This window comes from Oncorhynchus clarkii, chromosome 6 (genome assembly GCF_045791955.1).
Source record: "Oncorhynchus clarkii lewisi isolate Uvic-CL-2024 chromosome 6, UVic_Ocla_1.0, whole genome shotgun sequence".
NCBI lineage: Eukaryota > Metazoa > Chordata > Actinopteri > Salmoniformes > Salmonidae > Oncorhynchus > Oncorhynchus clarkii.
This window is the reverse complement of record NC_092152.1, coordinates 84,279,276-84,303,380: the sequence shown is the minus strand read 5'-3', so window position 1 is coordinate 84,303,380 and position 24,105 is coordinate 84,279,276. Positions and strand designations below refer to the sequence as shown.

The 24,105-nt window shown below is 47.4% G+C and overlaps 1 protein-coding gene across 1 annotated transcript in view; it reads left to right on the top strand.

The window, feature by feature from the left end:
• Positions 1–24,105, top strand: part of LOC139412460 (Golgi apparatus protein 1-like) — a 67,842-nt gene that overhangs the window by 39,072 nt on the left and 4,665 nt on the right. Inside the window, exons 11-21 of the mRNA XM_071159247.1 lie at positions 381–534; positions 2,252–2,389; positions 3,858–3,944; positions 7,133–7,195; positions 7,822–7,935; positions 9,398–9,486; positions 10,211–10,328; positions 14,342–14,572; positions 17,706–17,829; positions 18,895–19,139; positions 20,167–20,416. Coding sequence (XP_071015348.1) covers positions 381–534; positions 2,252–2,389; positions 3,858–3,944; positions 7,133–7,195; positions 7,822–7,935; positions 9,398–9,486; positions 10,211–10,328; positions 14,342–14,572; positions 17,706–17,829; positions 18,895–19,139; positions 20,167–20,416 — 1,613 coding nt within the window. The remainder of the gene's footprint in view (positions 1–380; positions 535–2,251; positions 2,390–3,857; positions 3,945–7,132; positions 7,196–7,821; positions 7,936–9,397; positions 9,487–10,210; positions 10,329–14,341; positions 14,573–17,705; positions 17,830–18,894; positions 19,140–20,166; positions 20,417–24,105) is intronic.

Here is a 24,105-nt window from a genome sequence, read left to right as displayed (position 1 = left end):
CTCTACTGCCCCCTTGTCTGTCGGTCTGACACTGTCTAACTCTCTACTGCCCCCTGGCTGTCAGACTGTCTAACTCTCTCCTCCCTCTACCAGACTGGACCCCATCCTGTATAAGAAGTGCCACACTGTCTAACTCTCTACTGCCCCCTGGCTGTCAGACTGTCTAACTCTCTACTGCCCCCTGGCTGTCAGACTGTCTAACTCTCTCCTCCCTCTACCAGACTGGACCCCATCCTGTAGAAGTGCCACACTGTCTAACTCTCTACTGCCCCCTGGCGGTCAGACTGTATAACTCTCTACTGCCCCCTGGCTGTCAGACTGTCTAACTCTCTACTGCCCCCTGGCTGTCAGACTGTCTAACTCTCTCCTCCCTCTACCAGACTGGACCCCATCCTGTATAAGAAGTGCCAGGGTGACGCTGCCCGGCTGTGCCACACCCACGGCTGGAATGAGACCAGCGAGCTGATGCCACCTGGGGCCGTGTTCTCGTGTCTCTATCGCCATGCCTACCGCACCGAGGAGCAGGGACGACGGGTAAGAGATTCAGGAGTAGCGAAGATGGACTAGTTCCCATGGTTCCACATTACTACTATGGTAGAACACATGTTGTTGGAGATGGTGGTGAGGAAGATGAGGGTGGTGTTTGGTAATGACATTGGTAGGTGGTTGGTAATGACAGTGGTAAGTGGTGGTGGTGATTGGTTATGACAGTGGTAGGTGGTTGGTAATGACAGTGGTAGGTGGTTGGTAATGACATTGGTAGGTGGTTGGTAATGACATTGGTAGGTGGTTGGTAATGACAGTGGTAAGTGGTGGTGGTGATTGGTTATGACAGTGGTAGGCGGTTGGTAATGACAGTGGTAGGTGGTTGGTAATGACATTGGTAGGTGGTTGGTAATGACATTGGTAGGTGGTTGGTAATGACAGTGGTAGGTGGTGGTGGGGAGTGGTAATGACAGTGGTAGGTGGTTGGTAATGACATTGGTAGGTGGTTGGTAATGACAGTGGTAGGTGGTGGTGGGGAGTGGTTATTTATGACAGTGGTAGGTGGTGGTGGGGAGTGGTAATGACAGTGGTAGGTGGTGGTGGGGAGTGGTTATGACAGTGGTAGGTGGTGGTGGGGAGTGGTAATGACAGTGGTAGGTGGTGATGGTGGTTGGTAATGACAGTGGTAGGTGGTGATGGTGGTTGGTAATGACAGTGGTAGGTGGTGGTGGGGAGTGGTAATGACAGTGGTAGGTGGTGGTGGGGAGTGGTAATGACAGTGGTAGGTGGTGGTGGGGAGTGGTAATGACAGTGGTAGGTGGTGGTGGTGGTTGGTAATGAGTGGTGGTGATGGTGGTTGGTAATGACAGTGGTAGGTGGTGGTGGGGAGTGGTAATGACAGTGGTAGGTGGTGATGGTGGTTGGTAATGACAGTGGTAGGTGGTGATTGGTAAAGACAGTAATTGTTTTTAAAGCCCCGTTCCTGACTGTGCTGAATCTGATGGACATAAATGGCTACAATATTGTCTGACAAGATGATCATCCCATCTGATATCTGTGCTGTTATAAAAAATGACCTTCCACTGGTATGTGTGTGTGTGTGTGTGTGTGTGTGTGTGTGTGTGTGTGTGTGTGTGTGTGTGTGTGTGTGTGTGTGTGTGTGTGTGTGTGTGTATGTGTGTGTATGTGTGTGTGTGTGTGTGTGTGTGTGTGTGTTCCCTGTGTGTGTGTGTGTGTGTGTTCCCTGTGTGTGTGTGTGTGTGTGTTCCCTGTGTGTGTGTGTGTGTGTTCCCTGTGTGTGTGTGTGTGTGTGTGTGTGTATGTGTGTGTGTGTGTGTGTGTGTGTGTGTGTGTGTGTGTGTGTGTGTGTGTGTGTGTGTGTGTGTGTGTGTGTGTGTGTGTGTGTGTGTGTGTGTGTGTGTGTGTGTGTGTGTGTGTGTGTGTGTATGTGTGTGTGTGTGTGTGTGTGTGTGTGTATGTGTGTGTATGTGTGTGTGTGTGTGTGTGTGTGTGTGTGTGTGTGTGTTCCCTGTGTGTGTGTGTGTGTGTGTTCCCTGTGTGTGTGTGTGTGTGTGTTCCCTGTGTGTGTGTGTGTGTGTGTGTGTGTGTGTGTGTGTGTGTTCCCTGTGTGTGTGTGTGTGTGTGTGTGTGTATGTGTGTGTGTGTGTGTGTGTGTGTGTGTGTGTGTGTGTGTGTTCCCTGTGTGTGTGTGTGTGTGTGTTCCCTGTGTGTGTGTGTGTGTGTGTTCCCTGTGTGTGTTGTTTAGCTGTCTCGTGACTGTAAGGTAGAGGTACAGAGGATCCTCCACCAGAGGGCGCTAGATGTGAAACTAGACCCTGATCTCCAGAAGCGCTGTTTGACTGACCTGGGGAAGTGGTGTAGTGACAAGACTGGCACGGGACAGGTAGGTGACACACACACACACACACACACTGTATGACTGGCCTGGGGAAGTGGTGTAGTGACAAGACTGGCACGGGACAGGTAGGTGACACACACACACACACACACACACACACACTGTATGACTAGCCTGGGGAAGTGGTGTAGTGACAAGACTGGCACGGGACAGGTAGGTGACACACACACACACACACACACTGTATGACTGGCCTTAGGTAGTGGTGTAGTAACAAGACAGGTAGGTCACAGACAGACAGACAGACAGACACTGTATGACTGGCCTGAGGTAGTGGTGTAGTAACAAGACAGGTAGGTGACAGACAGACAGACAGACAGACAGACAGATTCACTGTATGACCGACCAGGTAGGAGGACAGATTTACCTGACAGAAACCGACACTGGCTTCATCCCAATTCCCCCAAAGTGTAAATCTGTACTTTCTCACATGGAGTTAAGAATGGTGGAAAACACCCTCCAGCCAATGCGTACACCAATCAGATGCTTTTAAATCCATGAGATTTAGACTACTGAAAAAGGGTGGAGAATCAGCACTAAATGTCCTAAATCAACCCCTGGAACCCCTGGAGGAACAGCAGCATGTGTTCACAGAGCAGAGGGGGAAAGAACAGAGGAGGAACAGCAGCATGTGTTCTCAGAGCAGAGGGGGAAAGAACAGAGGAGGAACAGCAGCATGTGTTCTCAGAGCAGAGGGGGGAAGAGCAGAGGAGGAACAGCAGCATGTGTTCTCAGAGCAGAGGGGGAAAGAACAGAGGAGGAACAGCAGCATGTGTTCTCAGAGCAGAGGGGGGAAGAACAGAGGAGGAACAGCAGCATGTCAGACTCAATGACCGCCACAACAGACTCGTGCCTGTTTCCAAGTCCCCTGGTATACGGTATACCAAGCCTTCCACATTATGGATTACAATAATGTATTACTGCCCTTGGCTTCTCAAATACTGACTGTGTTTGCTTGTTATATATGAAGGCTGTGTGTGACGGCGTTGTGTGACGGCGTTGTGATGGTGTGTGTGACGGCATTGTGATGGTGTGTGTGACAGCGTTGTGATGGCGCGTGACGGCGTTGTGTGACGCGTTGTGATGGTGTGTGTGACGGCATTGTGATGGTGTGTGTGACGCCGTTGTGATGGTGTGTGTGACGGCGTTGTGATGGTGTGTGTGACGGCATTGTGATGGTGTGTGTGACGGCGTTGTGATGGTGTGTGTGACGGCATTGTGATGGTGTGTGTGACGGCGTTGTGATGGCGCGTGACGGCGTTGTGTGACGCCGTTGTGATGGTGTGTGTGACGGCATTGTGATGGTGTGTGTGATGGCGCGTGACGGCGTTGTGTGACGCGTGACGGCGTTGTGTGACGCGTTGTGATGGTGTGTGTGACGGCATTGTGATGGTGTGTGTGACGGCGTTGTGATGGTGTGTGTGACGGCGTTGTGATGGTGTGTGTGTTCTAGGAGTTGGAGTGTCTGCAGGACCACCTGGAAGACCTGCTGTCAGGGTGTGGAGAGGTGGTGGGCAACCTGACAGAGCTGCAGTCTGAGGTACACTATCTGTCTGTCTTCATGTTGGATGGACTGTGGCTCCAAAGTTACCCTGATAAAGATGAGCAAAAAAGACTGGATTAAATAAATGATACAAATACTAAACTATATTATTACTATGAGTTATTATGAGTTATATTAGTACTATATTATATAGTATGAGTTATATTATATAGTATGAGTTATATTAGTACTATATCATATAGTATGAGTTATATTATATAGTATGAGTTATGTTATATAGTATGAGTTATGTTATATAGTATGAGTTATGTTATATAGTATGAGTTATATTATATAGTATGAGTTATATTATATAGTATGAGTTATATTATATAGTATGAGTTATGTTATATAGTATGAGTTATATTATATAGTATGAGTTATGTTATATAGTATGAGTTATATTATATAGTATGAGTTATATTAGTAGTTATTATATAGTATGAGTTATATTATATAGTATGAGTTATATTATATAGTATGAGTTATATTATATAGTATGAGTTATATTATATAGTATGAGTTATATTATATAGTATGAGTTATGTTATATAGTATGAGTTATATTATATAGTATGAGTTATATTATATAGTATGAGTTATGTTATATAGTATGAGTTATATTATATAGTATGAGTTATATTATATAGTATGAGTTATATTATATAGTATGAGTTATGTTATATAGTATGAGTTATGTTATATAGTATGAGTTATGTTATATAGTATGAGTTATGTTATATAGTATGAGTTATGTTATATAGTATGAGTTATATTATATAGTATGAGTTATATTATATAGTATGAGTTATATTAGTAGTTATTATATAGTATGAGTTATGTTACTGCTATAGTATATAGTATTATTATATTAGTACTATATTATAGAGTATGAGTTATATTAAATTGTATGAGTTATATTACTACTATTATTACTATATATAGTATGAGTTATATTAGTACTATATTATTACTATATTATATAGTATGAGTTATATTACTACTATTATTACTATATATAGTATGAGTTATATTAGTACTATATTATATAGTATGAGTTATATTAGTACTATATTATTACTATATTATATAGTATGAGTTATATTACTACTATTATTACTATATATAGTATGAGTTATATTAGTACTATATTATATAGTATGAGTTATATTAGTACTATATTATATAGTATGAGTTATATTAGTACTATATTATTACTATATTATATAGTATGAGTTATATTAGTACTATATTATTACTATATTATATAGTATGAGTTATATTAGTACTATATTATTACTATATTATATAGTATGAGTTATATTACAACTATTATTACTATATATAGTATGAGTTATATTAGTACTATATTATTACTATATTATATAGTATGAGTTATATTACTACTATTATTACTATATATAGTATGAGTTATATTAGTACTATATTATTACTATATTATAAATGAGTTATATTACTACTATTATTACTATATATAGTATGAGTTATATTAGTACTATATTATTACTGTATTATATAGTATGAGTTATATTAGTACTATATTATTACTATATTATATAGTATGAGTTATATTACTACTATTATTACTATATATAGTATGAGTTATATTAGTACTATATTATTACTATATTATAAATGAGTTATATTATTACTATATTGTTACTATATTATAAATGAGTTATATTATTACTATATTGTTACTATATTATAAATGAGTTATATTATTACAATGTTATATTAGCACTATATTAGTACTATATTATATAGTATGAGTTATATTAGTACTATATTATATAGTATGAGTTATATTAGTACTATATTATTACTATTTTATATAGTATGAGTTATATTAGTACTATATTATATAGTATGAGTTATATTAGCACTATATTATTACTATTTTATATAGTATGAGTTATATTAGTACTATATTATATAGTATGAGTTATATTTGTACTATAGTATTACTATATTATTTAGTATGAGTTAGAATGGGAGAAACTTCCCAAATACAGGTGTGCCAAGCTTGTAGAGTCATACTGTTACAGGAATTAAATTCCTACATGTTTTAATACCCAATTAAAATTAAACACTCTGTCAATTCCTAAGAATTTGTAAGACTCCTATTTGCATAAAATGGACAGAGACCAGTCTCAAAATCAATCAGCAGCGTTTATTCTCGAGAGTACTGAACACGATACAGTTTACCACAGGTTATAAACTGAAAATGATCGTCATTAGTTTTCGTACTACCCCGTCTCATCTCCACTCCAGTACAATGGCTGTATAGTTCTCAAGCCTTCCCACATCGTCTCTCCCAATTTAGATAATTTATGACCGAGCCAAGGTCTCCCTGTGTAGATAAGCATTCCAGCCAGTCTGACGATAAATTCATTCATTTCTACCAAGGAACAGACAGTCATTGTTCTACTTCTTGATTTTATTTACACACATTATATTCAGTACTAGGATTAAAAGAAAATTCATACATCTATACAGTAACATAATAGTATTCTGATTAGTCAGTCCTGATTGAAATGTATACATAATTAGTCATTATTGATTAAAAACAATCCCTTAACACATACCCAATAAGACTTGAGGCTATAATTGCTGCCAAAGGTGCTTCAACAAAGCACTGAGTAAAGGATCTGAATACATATGGAAATGTCATTCTTCAGTTGTTTTTATTTGTAATAAATTTACTAAAATGTCTTAACCTGTTTGCTTTGTCATTATGGGGTATTGTGTGTAGATTGATGATGACATCATTATGGGGTATTGTGTGTAGATTGATGATGACATCATTATGGGGTATTGTGTGTAGGTTGATGATGACATCATTATGGGGTATTATGTGTAGATTGATGATGACATCATTATGGGGTATTGTGTGTAGATTGATGATGACATCATTATGGGGTATTGTGTGTAGATTGAGGCTGTATTTATATTTTTGAACCCATTTTAGAATAAGGCTGTAAAGTAACAAACTGTGGAGAAAGTCAAGTCATCAGAAAACGTTCCCAATGCGCTGTACAGCTCCGTATTTGTGTTATTTATTTCATTCAGTCTCATCTTTATCAAGGGTGCCAACCATTCTGTATGTGTGATGTCTCTGTATATTACTGTCTCTGGCTGACATGGTCTCTCTGCTGTGACAGGACATTCATATTGAGGCTCTGCTGATCCGGGCCTGTCAGCCTGTCATCCAGTCTCACTGCCATGTAAGTTCCAACAAACAGCTTCAGCTCTCTCACTCTGCCTGACCTCAGAACAGCTTCTCCTCTTTTGGCAAGTCTAAAAACAAGTTATCCCAACAAGGGGATGTGATGGAGTGTCTGGTTCAGAACAAACACATCTCTCTCCTCTCTCTCTCCCTCCCTCCAGGATGTATCTGATAACCAGGTGTATACAGGGGATGTGATGGAGTGTCTGGTTCAGATCAAACACATCTCTCTCCTCCCTCTCTCCTCCCTCCAGGATGTATCTGATAACCAGGTGGATACAGGGGATGTGATGGAGTGTCTGGTTCAGAACAAACACATCTCTCTCCTCTCTCTCTCCTCCCTCCAGGATGTATCTGATAACCAGGTGGATACAGGGGATGTGATGGAGTGTCTGGTTCAGAACAAACACATCTCTCTCCTCTCTCTCTCCTCCCTCTAGGATGTATCTGATAACCAGGTGGATACAGGGGATGTGATGGAGTGTCTGGTTCAGAACAAACACATCTCTCTCCTCTCTCTCCTCCCTCTAGGATGTATCTGATAACCAGGTGGATACAGGGGATGTGATGGAGTGTCTGGTTCAGAACAAACACATCTCTCTCCTCTCTCTCTCCTCCCTCCAGGATGTATCTGATAACCAGGTGGATACAGGGGATGTGATGGAGTGTCTGGTTCAGAACAAACACCAGAAGGAGATGAACAGCAAGTGTACCGTGGGAGTGACACACTTCCAGCTGGTGGGTCACTGTCGCTATGACAACACGCACACTGACTCATGTACGCATGTACACACAGCTGGCGGGTCGCTGTCTCTATGACAACACGGACCAAGAAGCTGTTGACCTCACTATGACCCCCCCCCCGACTGAACTGAACACCCTGACTCACACACTCACTATCTCTCTGAATGATCCACATAATCTCACACACACCACACACTCACTATCTCTCTGAATAATCCACATAATCCCACACACTCACTATCTCTCTGAATAATCCACATAATCTCACACACACCACACACTCACTATCTCTCTGAATAATCCACATAATCTCACACACCACACACTCACTATCTCTCTGAATAATCCACATAATCTCACACACACCACACACTCACTATCTCTCTGAATAATCCACATACTCCCACACACTCACTATCTCTCTGAATAATCCACATAATCTCACACACCACACACTCACTATCTCTCTGAATAATCCACATAATCTCACACACACCACACACTCACTATCTCTCTGAATGATCCACATAATCCCACCCACTCACTATCTCTCTGAATGATCCACATAATCTCACACACACCACACACTCACTATCTCTCTGAATAATCCACATAATCCCACACACTCACTATCTCTCTGAATAATCCACATAATCTCACACACCACACACTCACTATCTCTCTGAATAATCCACATAATCTCACACACACCACACACTCACTGTCTCTCTGAATAATCCACATAATCCCACACACTCACTATCTCTGAATAATCCACATAATCTCACACACACCACACACTCACTATCTCTCTGAATAATCCACATAATCCCACACACTCACTATCTCTCTGAATAATCCACATAATCTCACACACACCACAAACTCACTATCTCTCTGAATGATCCACATAATCTCAAACACACCACACACTCATCCTTACCCCAGAGTAAGGGCACCTCGCATAGCTGGGCACCTCCCATAGGATGTGAGGCCATGTAAACTGGTAGGATGTGAGGCCATGTAAACTGGTAGGATGTGAGTCCATGTAAACTGGTAGGATGTGAGGCCATGTAAACTGGTAGGATGTGAGTCCATGTAAACTGGTAGGATGTGAGGCCATGCAAACTGGTAGGATGTGAGGCCATGAAAACTGGTAGGATGTGAGGCCATGTAAACTGGTAGGATGTGAGGCCACGTAAACTGGTAGGATGTGAGGCCACGTAAACTGGTAGGATGTGTGGCCACGTAAACTGGTAGGATGTGAGGCCATGTAAACGGGTAGGATGTGAGGCCATGTAAACTGGTAGGATGTGAGGCCATGTAAACGGGTAGGATGTGAGGCCACGTAAACTGGTAGGATGTGAGGTACAGGTTTATGTGTAGATGTGTTTGACGACCGGCCGGTGTAGATAATCAACCCAGACTGACTCCATCTCCTCCTCCTCTTCCTCAGATCCAGATGAAGGACTTTCGTTTCTCCTACAAATTCAAGATGGCGTGTAAAGAGGACGTGCTCAAGCTCTGCCCAAACATCAAGAAGAAGTGAGTCAGAACCCGTCCCAATGGCTCCCTATTCCCTATATAGTGCACTACTTATGACCAGGACCCAATGGCTCCCTATTCCCTATATAGTGCACTACTAATTACCAGGACCCAATGGCTCCCTATTCCCTATATAGTGCACTATTAATGGCCAGGACCCAATGGCTCCCTATTCCCTAAATAGAGGTGTGTGTGCCAGACAGCTACAGAGTCATTTCCATTAGCCCTATTACTTTTCATTGGTTGGATCTTCCACTTAATAATTAACCCTCTCCCTGTCTCTCTCTGTCTCTCTCTGTCTCTCTCTGTCTATCTCTGTCTCTCTCTGTATCTCTCTGTATCTCTGTCTCTCTCTGTCTCTCTCTCTGTATCTCTCTGTCTCTGTCTCTCTCTGTATCTCTCTGTCTCTGTCTCTCTCTCTCTCTCTCTCTGTCTCTCTCTGTATCTCTCTGTATCTCTCTGTATCTCTGTCTCTCTCTGTATCTCTCTGTCTCTGTCTCTCTCTGTATCTCTATGTCTCTGTCTCTCTCTGTATCTCTCTGTATCTCTCTGTATCTCTCTCTCTTTCTGTCTCTCTTTCTGTCTCTCTTTCTGTCTCTCTTTCTGTCTCTCTCTGTCTCTCTCTGTCTCTCTCTGTCTCCCTCTGTGTGTGTCTCTCTCTCTCTCTCTCTCTCTCTCTCTCTGTCTCTGTCTCTGTCTCTCTGTGTCTCTGTCTGTCCCACAGGGTGGATGTAGTGATCTGTCTCAGTACTACAGTGAGGAATGACACTCTGCAGGACGTCAAGGAGCAGCGTGTCTCTCTCAAGTGTCGGAAACAACTCCGAGTAGAGGAGCTGGAGATGGTGAGAGATACAACTCAGAGTAGAGGAGCTAGAGATGGTGAGAGATACAACCCAGAGTAGAGGAGCTGGAGATGGGGAGAGTTACAACTCTGTTACAACTCAGAGTAGAGGAGCTGGAGATGGTGAGAGTTACAACTCAGAGTAGAGGAGCTGGAGATGGTGAGAGATACAACTCTGTTACAACTCAGAGTAGAGGAGCTGGAGATGGTGAGAGTTACAACTCTGTTACAACTCAGAGTAGAGGACCTAGAGATGGTGAGAGTTACAACTCAGAGTAGAGGAGCTGGAGATGGTGAGAGTTACAACTCAGAGTAGAGGAGCTGGAGATGGTGAGAGTTACAACTCTGTTACAACCCAGAGTAGAGGAGCTGGAGATGGTGAGAGTTACAACTCTGTTACAACTCAGAGTAGAGGAGCTGGAGATGGGGAGAGTTACAACTCTGTTACAACTCAGAGTAGAGGAGATGGAGATGGAGAGTTACAACTCAGAGTAGAGGAGCTGGAGATGGTGAGTGTTACAACTCTGTTACAACCCAGAGTAGAGGACCTGGAGATGGGGAGAGTTACAACTCTGTTACAACTCAGAGTAGAGGAGATGGAGATGGTGAGAGTTACAACTCTGTTTACAACTCAGAGTAGAGGAGCTGGAGATGGGGAGAGATACAACTCAGAGTAGAGGAACTAGAGATTGGGAGAGTTACAACTCTGTTTACAACTCAGAGTAGAGGAGCTGGAGATGGTGAGAGTTACAACTCTGTTACAACTCAGAGTAGAGGAGCTGGAGATGGTGAGTGTTACAACTCTGTTACAACCCAGAGTAGAGGACCTGGAGATGGTGAGAGTTACAACTCTGTTACAAACCAGAGTAGAGGACCTGGAGATGGGGAGAGTTACAACTGTGTTACAACTCAGAGTAGAGGAGATGGAGATGGTGAGAGTTACAACTCTGTTTACAACTCAGAGTAGAGGAGCTGGAGATGGGGAGAGTTACAACTCTGTTACAACTCAGAGTAGAGGAGCTGGAGATGGGGAGAGTTACAACTCAGAGTAGAGGAGCTGGAGATGGTGAGAGTTACAACTCTGTTACAACCCAGAGTAGAGGAGCTGGAGATGGGGAGAGTTACAACTCAGAGTAGAGGAGCTGGAGATGGGGAGAGATACAACTCAGAGTAGAGGAGCTGAAGATGGGGAGAGCTACAACTCAGAGTAGAGGAGCTGGAGATGGGGAGAGATTCAACTCAGAGTAGAGGACCTGGAGATGGGGAGAGTTACAACTCTGTTACAACTCAGAGTAGAGGACCTGGAGATGGTGAGAGTTACAACTCAGAGTAGAGGAGCTGGAGATGGTGAGAGTTACAACTCTGTTACAACTCAGAGTAGAGGAGCTGGAGATGGGGAGAGTTACAACTCAGAGTAGAGGAGCTGGAGATGGTGAGAGTTACAACTCTGTTACAACTCAGAGTAGAGGAGATGGAGATGGTGAGAGTTACAACTCAGAGTAGAGGACCTGGAGATGGTGAGAGTTACAACTCTGTTACAACTCAGAGTAGAGGAGCTGGAGATGGGGAGAGATACAACTCAGAGTAGAGGAGCTGAAGATGGGGAGAGCTACAACTCAGAGTAGAGGACCTGGAGATGGGGAGAGTTACAACTCTGTTTACAACTCAGAGTAGAGGAGCTGGAGATGGTGAGAGTTACAACTCAGAGGAGAGGAGCTGGAGATGGTGAGAGTTACAACTCTGTTACAACTCAGAGTAGAGGACCTGGAGATGGGGAGAGATACAACTCTGTTACAACTCAGAGTAGAGGACCTGGAGATGGTGAGAGTTACAACTCTGTTACAACTCAGAGTAGAGGACCTGGAGATGGTGAGAGTTACAACTCTGTTACAACTCAGAGTAGAGGACCTGGAGATGGGGAGAGTTACAACTCTGTTACAACTCAGAGTAGAGGACCTGGAGATGGTGAGAGTTACAACTCAGAGTAGAGGAGCTGGAGATGGGGAGAGATACAACTCAGAGTAGAGGAGCTGGAGATGGGGAGAGATACAACTCAGAGTAGAGGAGCTGGAGATGGTGAGAGTTACAACTCTGTTACAACTCAGAGTAGAGGAGCTGGAGATGGTGAGTGTTACAACTATGTTACAACCCAGAGTAGAGGAGCTGGAGATGGTGAGAGTTACAACTCTGTTACAACCCAGAGTAGAGGAGATGGAGATGGTGAGAGTTACAACTCTGTTTACAACTCAGAGTAGAGGAGCTGGAGATGGGGAGAGATACAACTCAGAGTAGAGGAGCTGGAGATGGTGAGAGTTACAACTCTGTTACAACTCAGAGTAGAGGAGCTGGAGATGGGGAGAGATTCAACTCAGAGTAGAGGACCTGGAGATGGTGAGAGTTACAACTCTGTTACAACCCAGAGTAGAGGAGCTGGAGATGGGGAGAGTTACAACTCAGAGTAGAGGAGCTGAAGATGGGGAGAGCTACAACTCAGAGTAGAGGAGCTGGAGATGGGGAGAGTTACAACTCTGTTACAACTCAGAGTAGAGGACCTGGAGATGGAGAGAGTTACAACTCTGTTACAACTCAGAGTAGAGGAGCTGGAGATGGTGAGAGTTACAACCCAGAGTAGAGGAGCTGGAGATGGGGAGAGTTACAACTCAGAGTAGAGGAGCTGGAGATGGGGAGAGATACAACTCAGAGTAGAGGAGATGGGGAGAGTTACAACTCTGTTACAACAGAGTAGAGGAGCTGGAGATGGGGAGAGTTACAACTCAGAGTAGAGGAGCTGGAGATGGGGAGAGATACAACTCTGTTACAACTCAGAGTAGAGGAGCTGGAGATGGTGAGAGTTACAACTCAGAGTAGAGGAGCTGGAGATGGGGAGAGATACAACCCAGAGTAGAGGAGCTAGAGATGGTGAGAGTTACAACTCTGTTACAACCCAGAGTAGAGGAGCTGGAGATGGGGAGAGTTACAACTCTGTTACAACTCAGAGTAGAGGAGCTGGAGATGGGGAGAGTTACAACTCTGTCTGTTATTTGTTTACCTGCTTGTGGTGGTTCGATACACCCCTGGTCAGCTTCACTTAAACCCCTGAGGCCTTATTAGGCCTGACCAAGCTGTTGAGCAGTCTTTAACTCAGTCTTTTAATGCAGTCTTTAACTCATTTGTCAGCTCAAGTCATCTCTGGTGACCATACTGCCAGGTTAGCTGATGGGAACTCGAGTGGAGACCATTAAGACACAGCATTAATAGGACAGACATGCCGTCCTATTTATTAATTGTCAACTATTCATATCAAACAAATTTGGTATATATCATTTTTCTCTTCTCTCACATGTTTCTCCCTCCTTTCTCCTGTATTTTCTCTCTCTCCTCCTCTCCTTTCTCTCTCCTCCTCTCCTTTCTCTCTCCTCCTCTCTCTCTCCTCCTCTCCTCTCTCTCTCCTCCTCTCTCTCTCCACCTCTCCTGTCCTTTCTTTCTCGTCACTCCTCTCCTCCCTCCTCTCCTTTCTCTCTCCTCCTCCTCCTCTCCTCTCTCTCTCATCCTCTCCTGTCCTTTCTTTCTCCTCCCTCCTCTCCTTTCTTTCTTCTCTCCTCCCTCCTCTCCTTTCTCTCTCCTCCTCTCCTTTCTCTCTCCTCCTCTCCTCTCCTTTCTCTCTCCTCCTCCCCTCTCCTCTCCTTTCTCTCTCCTCCTCCTCTCCTCCTCTCCTCTCCTTTCTCTCTCCTCTCCTTTCTCTCTCCTCCTCCTCTCCTCTCCTCCCCCTCCTCTCCTTTATCTCTCCTCTCCTTTCTCTCTCCTCCTCTCCTCTCCTTTCTCAATCCTCCTTTCTCTCTCTCCTCCTCTTTCTCTCTCCTCCTCTCCTCCTCCTCCTCTCCTTTCTCTCTCCTCTCCTTTCTCTCTCCTCTCCTTTCTCTCTCCTTTCTCTCTCCTCTCCTTTCTCTCTCCTCTCCTTTCTCTCTCCTCCTCTCCTCTCCTTTCTCTCTCCTCTCCTTTCTCCTCTCTCTGCAGTCAGAGGATATTCGTCTGGAACCTGAGTTGTATGACGTGTGTAAGACGGACATCGGGCGGCTCTGCTCCAACGTGGTGTTCGGTAACGCTCAGATGATGGAGTGTTTAAAGGAGAGGAAGAAACAGCTGTCTCAGCAGTGTCACCAGAGGGTGTTTAAACTACAGGAGGGAGAGATGCTGGATCCAGAACTGGACTACCAGCTCATGAGGGTCTGCAAGCAGATGATTAAGGTGAGGGGTACGCCCCCGTGTGGCTGTGGTGAGGGGGACGCCCCCGTGTGACTGTGGTGAGGGGGACGCCCCCGTGTGGCTGTGGTGAGGGGGGGGACGCCCCCGTGTGGCTGTGGTGAGGGGGGGGACGCCCCCGTGTGGCTGTGGTGAGGGGGGGGACGCCCCCGTGTGGCTGTGGTGAGGGGGGGACGCCCCCGTGTGGCTGTGGTGAGGGGGACGCCCCCGTGTGGCTGTGGTGAGGGGGGGACGCCCCCGTGTGGCTGTGGTGAGGGGGGGACGCCCCCGTGTGGCTGTGGTGAGGGGGGGGACGCCCCCGTGTGGCTGTGGTGAGGGGGGGACGCCCCCGTGTGACCGTGGTGAGGGGGACGCCCCCGTGTGGCTGTGGTGAAGGTTCACCTTCCAACAGGACAACGATCCTAAACACACAGCCAAGACAACACAGGAGTGGTTTTGGACAAGTCTCTGAATGTCCTTGAGTGGCCCAGCCAGAGCCCAGATTGAACCCGATTCAACATCTCTGGATGAAAACAGCCTCTTTCTAAACAGAAGGCAGTTTGTTCAACTTTGATTTGATTAGATTTGTATTTAACAAGTTGACGCCTCATGATTCACTGTTGCACTTTTCAAGTACATGTGATTTTGCTGTGATCTGATAGAGGTGTTAGTGGGCTGACTGTGAACGCTCTGAGAGACTCTGGGTTGAGGTTAGTGGGCTGACTGTGAACGCTCTGAGAGACTCTAGGTTGAGGTTAGTGGGCTGACTGTGAACGCTCTGAGAGACTCTAGGTTGAGGTTAGTGGGCTGACTGTGAACGCTCTGAGAGACTCTGGGTTGAGGTTAGTGGGCTGACTGTGAACGCTCTGAGAGACTCTAGGTTGAGGTTAGTGGGCTGACTGTGAACGCTCTGAGAGACTCTAGGTTGAGGTTAGTGGGCTGACTGTGAACGCTCTGAGAGACTCTAGGTTGAGGTTAGTGGGCTGACTGTGAACGCTCTGAGAGACTCTAGGTTGAGGTTAGTGGGCTGACTGTGAACGCTCTGAGAGACTCTGGGTTGAGGTTAGTGGGCTGACTGTGAACGCTCTGAGAGACTCTAGGTTGAGGTTAGTGGGCTGACTGTGAACGCTCTGAGAGACTCTAGGTTGAGGTTAGTGGGCTGACTGTGAACGCTCTGAGAGACTCTAGGTTGAGGTTAGTGGGCTGACTGAACGCTCTGAGAGACTCTAGGTTGAGGTTAGTGGGCTGACTGTGAACGCTCTGAGAGACTCTGGGTTGAGGTCAGTGGGCTGACTGTGAACGCTCTGAGAGACTCTAGGTTGAGGTTAGTGGGCTGACTGTGAACGCTCTGAGAGACTCTAGGTTGAGGTTAGTGGGCTGACTGTGAACGCTCTGAGAGACTCTAGGTTGAGGTTAGTGGGCTGACTGTGAACGCTCTGAGAGACTCTAGGTTGAGGTTAGTGGGCTGACTGTGAACGCTCTGAGAGACTCTAGGTTGAGGTTAGTGGGCTGACTGTGAACGCTCTGAGAGACTCTAGGTTGAGGTTAGTGGGCTGACTGTGAACGCTCTGAGAGACTCTAGGTTGAGGTTAGTGGGCTGACTGTGAACGCTCTGAGAGACTCTAGGTTGAGGTTAGTGGGCTGACTGTGAACGCTCTGAGAGACTCTAGGTTGAGGTTAGTGGGCTGACTGTGAACGCTCTGAGAGACTCTAGGTTGAGGTTAGTGGGCTGACTGTGAACGCTCTGAGAGACTCTAGGTTGAGGTTAGTGGGCTGACTGTGAACGCTCTGAGAGACTCTAGGTTGAGGTTAGTGGGCTGACTGTGAACGCTCTGAGAGACTCTAGGTTGAGGTCAGTGGGCTGACTGTGAACGCTCTGAGAGACTCTAGGTTGAGGTTAGTGGGCTGACTGTGAACGCTCTGAGAGACTCTAGGTTGAGGTTAGTGGGCTGACTGTGAACGCTCTGAGAGACTCTAGGTTGAGGTTAGTGGGCTGACTGTGAACGCTCTGAGAGACTCTAGGTTGAGGTTAGTGGGCTGACTGTGAACGCTCTGAGAGACTCTAGGTTGAGGTTAGTGGGCTGACTGTGAACGCTCTGAGAGACTCTAGGTTGAGGTTAGTGGGCTGACTGTGAACGCTCTGAGAGACTCTAGGTTGAGGTTAGTGGGCTGACTGTGAACGCTCTGAGAGACTCTGGGTTGAGGTTAGTGGGCTGACTGTGAACGCTCTGAGAGACTCTAGGTTGAGGTTAGTGGGCTGACTGAATGCTCTGAGAGACTCTAGGTTGAGGTTAGTGGGCTGACTGTGAACGCTCTGAGAGACTCTAGGTTGAGGTTAGTGGGCTGACTGTGAACGCTCTGAGAGACTCTGGGTTGAGGTCAGTGATAAAGTAGTCTACAGTACTACTGCCAAGGGGTGAGCTATAGGTGTACCTACCGTTGGCTGTGTACTGACCCAGCGTACCACAGAGCTGCAGGTTATTTTTGGTCTCTCTGTCTCTCTCTGTCTCTCTCTCTCTCTCTCTGTCTCTCTCTGTCTCTCTCTCTCTGTCTCTCTCTCTCTCTGTCTCTCTCTGTCTCTCTCTGTCTCTCTGTCTCTCTCTCTGTCAATTAAATTCAATTCAAGGGCTTTATTCAAGGGCTCTCTGTCTCTCTCTCTCTGTCTCTCTCTGTCTCTCTCTCTGTCTCTCTCTCTCTCTGTCTCTCTCTGTCTCTCTCTCTCTCTCTGTCTCTCTCTGTCTCTCTCTCTGTCTCTGTCTCTCTCTCTCTGTCTCTCTCTCTGTCTCTCTCTCTCTGTCTCTCTCTCTCTCTGTCTCTCTCTGTCTCTCTCTGTCTCTCAGCGGTTCTGGACGGACGTAGATGCTAAGAACATGTTAAAGAAAATATTCTAGGCCTGTTCCCTCTACCTATCTTTAACTTGTCTCTGTCCTCTCTGTCTGTCCTCTCTCTCTCTGCCCCATCCTGTCATCTCTGTCTGTCCTCTCTCTCTGCCCCTCCTGTCCTCTCTCTCTCTCTGCCCCTCCTGTCCTCTCTCTGTCTCTGTCCCTCCTGTCCTCTCTCTCTCTCTCTCTCCCTCCTGTCCTCTCTCTCTCTCTGTCCCTCCTGTCCTCTCTGACTGTCCTCTCTCTCCATGTGTCAGCGGTTCTGTACAGATGTGGATGCTAAGAACATGCTGCAGTGTCTGAAACAGAACAAGAACTCTGAACTGATGGATCCCAAGTGTAAACAGATGATCACCAAGAGACAGATCACACAGAACACAGGTAACACACACTGTCACACACACACAGACACTCTCACACAGAACACAGGTAAAACACTCTCACACACACACAGACACTCTCACACAGAACACAGGTAACACACTCTCACACACACACAGACACACAGACACTCTCACACAACACAGGTAACACACACTGTAGAGGGACCACCTGTTGTTACCTCTAATAGAGGGACCACCTGTTGTTACCTCTAATAGAGGGACCACCTGTTACCTCTAATAGAGGGACCACCTGTTACCTCTAATAGAGGGACCACCTGTTACCTCTAATAGAGGGACCACCTGTTACCTCTAATAGATGGGACCACCTGTTACCTCTAATAGAGGGACCACCTGTTACCTCTAATAGAGGGACCACCTGTTACCTCTAATAGATGGACCAGATGGACCTCTAATAGAGGGACCACCTGTTACCTCTAATAGAGGGACCACCTGTTACCTCTAATAGAGGGACCACCTGTTACCTGTAATAGAGGGACCACCTGTTACCTCTAATAGAGGGACCACCTCTTACCTCTAATAGATGGGATCACCTGTTACATCTAATAGAGGGATCACCTGTTACCTCTAATAGAGGGACCACCTCTAATAGATGGACCATCTGTTACCTCTAATAGAGGGACCACCTGTTACCTCTAATAGATGGACCATCTGTTACCTCTAATAGGACCATCTCCTCGCCTGCTTCTCAACGCTTGGAGGAGTTGGTCTAAGGTCCCTCCCCTTGGATCTTCTTCTCTCTCTAATGGGTTTTGAGAAGCAGGCGAGGAAAGCGGATGCAAGGAATGGAGAGAAAAGGAATTGGGTCAGAGCCCATGTCATGTGGACCCGGGTCAGAGCCCATGTCATGTGGACCCGGGTCAGAGCCCATGTCAGGTGGACCCGGGTCAGAGCCCATGTCAGGTGGACCCGGATCAGAGCCCATGTCATGTGGACCCGGGTCAGAGCCCATGTCATGTGGACCCGGGTCAGAGCCCATGTCATGTGGACCCGGGTCATGTGGACCCGTATCTCTGATATTTCTGGTTGTCTTCCTCTCTCTCAGACTACAGGTTAAACCCAATATTGAGAAAGGCCTGTAAGGCAGACATCCCTAAATTCTGTCAGCCAATCCTGAACAAGGCCAGTGATGACAGTGAACTGGAGGGCCAGGTGATTGGTTGCCTGAAGCTGAAATACGCCGACCAGCGTCTGTCTCCAGACTGTGAGGACCAGATCAGAGTGATTCTTCAGGAGTCGGCGCTGGACTACAGACTGGACCCCCAGCTACAGATCCACTGTGCTGAGGAGGTGAGGAGTGTTAATATAGACTGGACCCCCAGCTACAGATCCACTGTGCTGAGGAGGTGAGGAGTGTTAATATAGACTGGACCCCCAGCTACAGATCCACTGTGCTGAGGAGGTGAGGAGTGTTAATATAGACTGGACCCCCAGCTACAGATCCACTGAGGAGGTGAGGAGTGTTAATATAGACTGGACCCCCAGCTACAGATCCACTGAGGAGGTGAGGAGTGTTAATATAGACTGGACCCCCAGCTACAGATCCACTGAGGAGGTGAGGAGTGTTAATATAGACTGGACCCCCAGCTACAGATCCACTGTGCTGAGGAGGTGAGGAGTGTTAATATAGACTGGACCCCCAGCTACAGATCCACTGTGCTGAGGAGGTGAAGAGTGTTAATATAGACTGGACCCCCAGCTACAGATCCACTGTGCTGAGGAGGTGAAGAGTGTTAATATAGACTGGACCCCCAGCTACAGATCCACTGTGCTGAGGAGGTGAGGAGTGTTAATATAGACTGGACCCCCAGCTACAGATCCACTGTGCTGAGGAGGTGAGGAGTGTTAATATAGACTGGACCCCCAGCTACAGATCCACTGAGGAGGTGAGGAGTGTTAATATAGACTGGACCCCCAGCTACAGATCCACTGTGCTGAGGAGGTGAGGAGTGTTAATATAGACTGGACTCCCAGCTACAGATCCACTGTGCTGAGGAGGTGAGGAGTGTTAATATAGACTGGACCCCCAGCTACAGATCCACTGTGCTGAGGAGGAGACCTTTCCTCTAAACCAGGCCAGACTGCTGTCCCTGAGAGATGGTTACTAATACACAACCCCACAGCCCTGAAGAGACCGGCCCCAAACTAGTCCAGACTGCTGTAAAGCATGTTCCATGTTGATAGAAGAAGGCTTTTGAAATACAACCTGAGATCTGCAACTAGAGAATTTACGTTCTCTGTCTTCCCTCTCTCTGTCTTCCCTCTCTCTGTCTTCCCTCTATTCCCCTCTCCCTCCCTCCCCCTGTCACTCCTCTAGATCCCCGGTCTGTGTGCGGAGGAGGCAGTGGCCCAGGAGCAGACAGGTCAGGTGGAGGAGTGTCTGAAGGCCAACCTGTTGAAGATCAAACATGACTTGTGTAAGAAGGAGGTGCTGAACATGTTGAAGGAGAGCAAGGCAGACGTCTTCGTTGATCCTGTCCTCCACACGGCCTGTGCCCTTGACCTCAAACACCAGTGTGCTGCTGTCACGCCGGGCAGAGGACGACGTGAGTCCCGCCCACCTGTCTGTTCACAGCCAATGACATGGGGGTATATTCACCTTCTACACCACCTGTCTGTTCACAGCCATAGGATTTAGTAATGATATAAGGGTATATTCACCTTCCTACACCACCATGATAGTATTTAGTAATGATTGAGAACCATATTTAGGTAGCCTGGTTTCATTTTTGAGTTGTGGGTGATTGTTTCCTGTGTCTGTGTTTGTACCATACGGGCCTGTTTCGGTTTTTGTTTGTTCATCCACGTTGTTATTTTGTATTTTTGTAGTGTTCAGTTTTATATATTAAAATGGACACTTACCACGCAGCGCATTGGTCCTCCGACCTCTCTTACTCCTCGTCAGAAGAAGAGGGCAATCGTGACACAGGGAGAATCTAAAATTCCCCCCATTGATTTAGTTCTAATGTTTGAGTCACTCAGCATAAGAACAAGGCATAAGCCCTAGGAAGCTGGCTTGGTGCTTGGCTTGGTGCTTGGCTCGGTGCTTGGTGCTTGGCTCGGTGCTTGGCTCGGTGCTTGGTGCTTGGCTTGGTGCTTGGCTTGGTGCTTAGTGCTTGTCTTGGTGCTAGGCTTGGTGCTTGTCTTGGTGCTTAGTGCTAGGCTTGGTGCTTGGCTTGGTGCTTGGCTTGGTGCTTGGCTCGGTGCTTGGCTTGGCTCGGTACTTGGCTTGGCTCGGTACTTGGCTTGGCTCGCTACTTGGCTTGGCTCGGTGCTTGGCTCGGTGCTTGGCTCGGTGCTTGGCTTGGTGCTCGGTGCTTGGCTCGGTGCTTGGCTTGGTGCTCGGTGCTTGGCTCGGTGCTTGGCTCGGTGCTTGGCTCGGTGCTTGGCTCTGCGCTTGGCTTGGCACTTAGTGCTTGTCTTGGTGCTTGGCTTGGTGCTTGGCTTGGTGCTTGGCTTGGTCCTTGGCTTGGTGCTTGGTTTGGTGCTTGGTTTGGTGCTTGGTTCGGTGCTTGGTGCTTGGCTTGGTGCTTGGCTTGGTGCTTGGCTTGGCTTGGTGCTTGGCTTGGCTCGGTGCTTGGCTCGGTGCTTGGCTCGGTGCTTGGCTCGGTGCTTGGCTCGGTGCTTGGTGCTTGGTGCTTGGCTTGGTGCTTGGCTTGGTGCTTGGCTTGGCTTGGTGCTTGGCTTGGTGCTTGGCTTGGCTCGGTGCTTGGCTCAGTGCTTGGCTCGGTGCTTGGCTCGGTGCTTGGTGCTTGGCTCGGTGCTTGGTGCTTGGCTCGGTGCTTGGCTTGGCTTGGTGCTTGACTTGGTGCTTGGTGCTTGACTTGGTGCTTGGTTCTTGGCTTGGTGCTTGGTTCTTGGCTTGGTGCTTGGTTCTTGGCTTGGTGCTTGGTTCTTGGCTTGGTGCTTGGTTCTTGGCTTGGTGCTTGTTTCTTGGCTTGGTGCTTGGCTTGGCTTGGTGCTTGGCTTGGTTCTTGGCTTGGTCTTTGGCTTGGTTCTTGGCTTGGTGCTTGGCTTGGTGCTTGGCTTGGTGCTTGGCTTGGTCCTTGGCTTGGTCCTTGGCTTGGTCCTTGGCTTAGTGCTTGTTGCTTGACTTGGTGCTTGGCTTGGCTTGGTGCTTGGCTTGGCTTGATGCTTGGCTTGGTGCTTGGCTTGGTGCTTGGCTTGGCTTGGTGCTTGGCTTGGTGCTTGGCTTGGTGCTTGGCTTGGTGCTTGGCATGGCTTGGTGCATGGCTTGGTGCTTGGCTTGGTGCATGGCTTGGTGCATGGCTTGGTGCTTGGCATGGCTTGGTGCTTGGCATGGCTTGGTGCATGGCTTGGTGCTTGGCTTGGTGCTTGGCTTGGTGCTTGGCTTAGTGCTTGGCTTGGTGCTTGGCTTGGTGCTTGGCTTGGTGCTTGGCTTGGTGCTTGGCTTGGTGCTTGGCGCTTGGTGCTTGGCTTGGTGCTTGGCTTGGTGCTTGGTCCTTGGTGCTTTGCTTGGTGCTTGGCTTGGTGTTTGCCTTGTATTTGGCTCGGTGCTTGGCTCGGTGCTTAGTGCTTGGCTCGGTGCTTAGTGCTTGGCTCGGTGCTTGGCTTGGTGCTTGACTCGGTGCTTGGCTCTGTGCTTGGTTCGGTGCTTGGCTCGGTGCTTGGTGCTTGGTGCTTGGCTTGGCTTGGTGCTTGGCTTGGCTTGGCTCGGTGCTTGGCTTGGCTCGGTGCTTGACTTGATGCTTGGCTTGGTGCTTGGTACTTTGCTTGGCTTGGCTCGGTGCTTGGCTTGGCTTCCCTTGGCTTGGTGCTTGGCTCGGTGCTTGGCTCGGTGCTTGGCTCGGTGCTTAGTGCTTGGTGCTTGGCTTGGCTCAGTGCTTGGCTTGGCTCGGTGCTTGGCTTGGCTCGGGGCTTGGCTTGGCTCGGGGCTTGGCTCGGGGCTTGGCTCGGGGCTTGGCTCGGTGCTTGGCTCGGTGCTTGGCTCGGCTTGGTGCTTGGCTTGGTGCTTGGTTCTTGGCTTGGTGCTTGGTTCTTGGCTTGGCTTGGTGCTTGGCTTGGTGCTTGGCTTGGCTTGGTGCTTGGCTTGGTGCTTGGCTTGGTGCTTGGCTTGGTGCTTTGCTTGGTGCTTGGCTTGGTGCTTTGCTTGGGCTTGGTGCTTGGCTTGGTGCTTGGCTTTGTACTTGGTGCTTGGCTTGGTGCTTGGCTTGGTGCTTGGCTTGGTGCTTGGCTTGGTGCTTGGTGCTTGGCTTGGTCCTGGGCTTGGTCCTTGGCTTGGTGCTTGGTGCTTGGCTTGGTGCTTGGTGCTTGGTGCTTGGTGCTTGGTGCTTGGTGCTTGGCTTGGTGCTTAGCTTGGTCCTTGGCTTAGTGATTGGTGCTTAGCTTGGTCCTTGGCTTAGTGATTGGTGCTTGGCTTGGCTTGGTGCTTGGCTTGGCTTGGCTTGGCTTGGTGCTTGGCTTGGTGCTTGGTCCTGGGCTTGGTCCTGGGCTTGGTCCTGGGCTTGGTGCTTGGCTTGGTGCTTGGCTCGGTGCTTGGTGCTTAGTGCTTGGCTTGTTGCTTGGCTTGTTTCTTGGCTTGGTGCTTGGCTTGGTGCTTGGCTTGGCTTGGTGCTTGGCTTGGTGCTTGGTGCTTGGCTTGGCTTGGTGCTTGGCTTGGATTGGCTTGGTGCTTGGCTCGGTGCTTGGCTATGCTTGGCTCGGTGCTTGGCTCGGTGCTTTGCTTGGTGCTTGGCTTGGCTTGGTGCTTGGCTTGGCTTGGTGCTTGGCTTGGCTTGGTGCTTGGCTTGGTGCTTGGCTCTGTGCTTGGCTCTGTGCTTGGCTCGGTGCTTGGCTCGGTGCTTGGTGCTTGGCTTGATGGTCTCCTACTCTCTGGTTTAGAACATGTCCAGGCCTCAGCCTTCACCTTGTGATTATTAACACAACAGTTCAGACACCGGCTGTGTTCCATTCCAGAAAGACAACATATTGGAATGGACCACAGCCGGTGTACGACTACTGAAGGTTCTGTTCAACGTTTATGTGATTCAACTTTGTACAAAATCAAATCAAATCAAATTTTATTTGTCACATACACATGGTTAGCAGATGTTAATGCGAGTGTAGCGAAATGCTTGTGCTTCTAGTTCCGACAATGCAGTAATAACAAGTAATCTAACTAACAATTCCAAAACTACTGTCTTGTACACAGTGTAAGGGGATAAAGAATATGTACATAAGGATATATGAATGAGTGATGGTACAGAGCAGCATAGGCAAGATACAGTAGATGGTATCGGGTACAGTATGTACAATG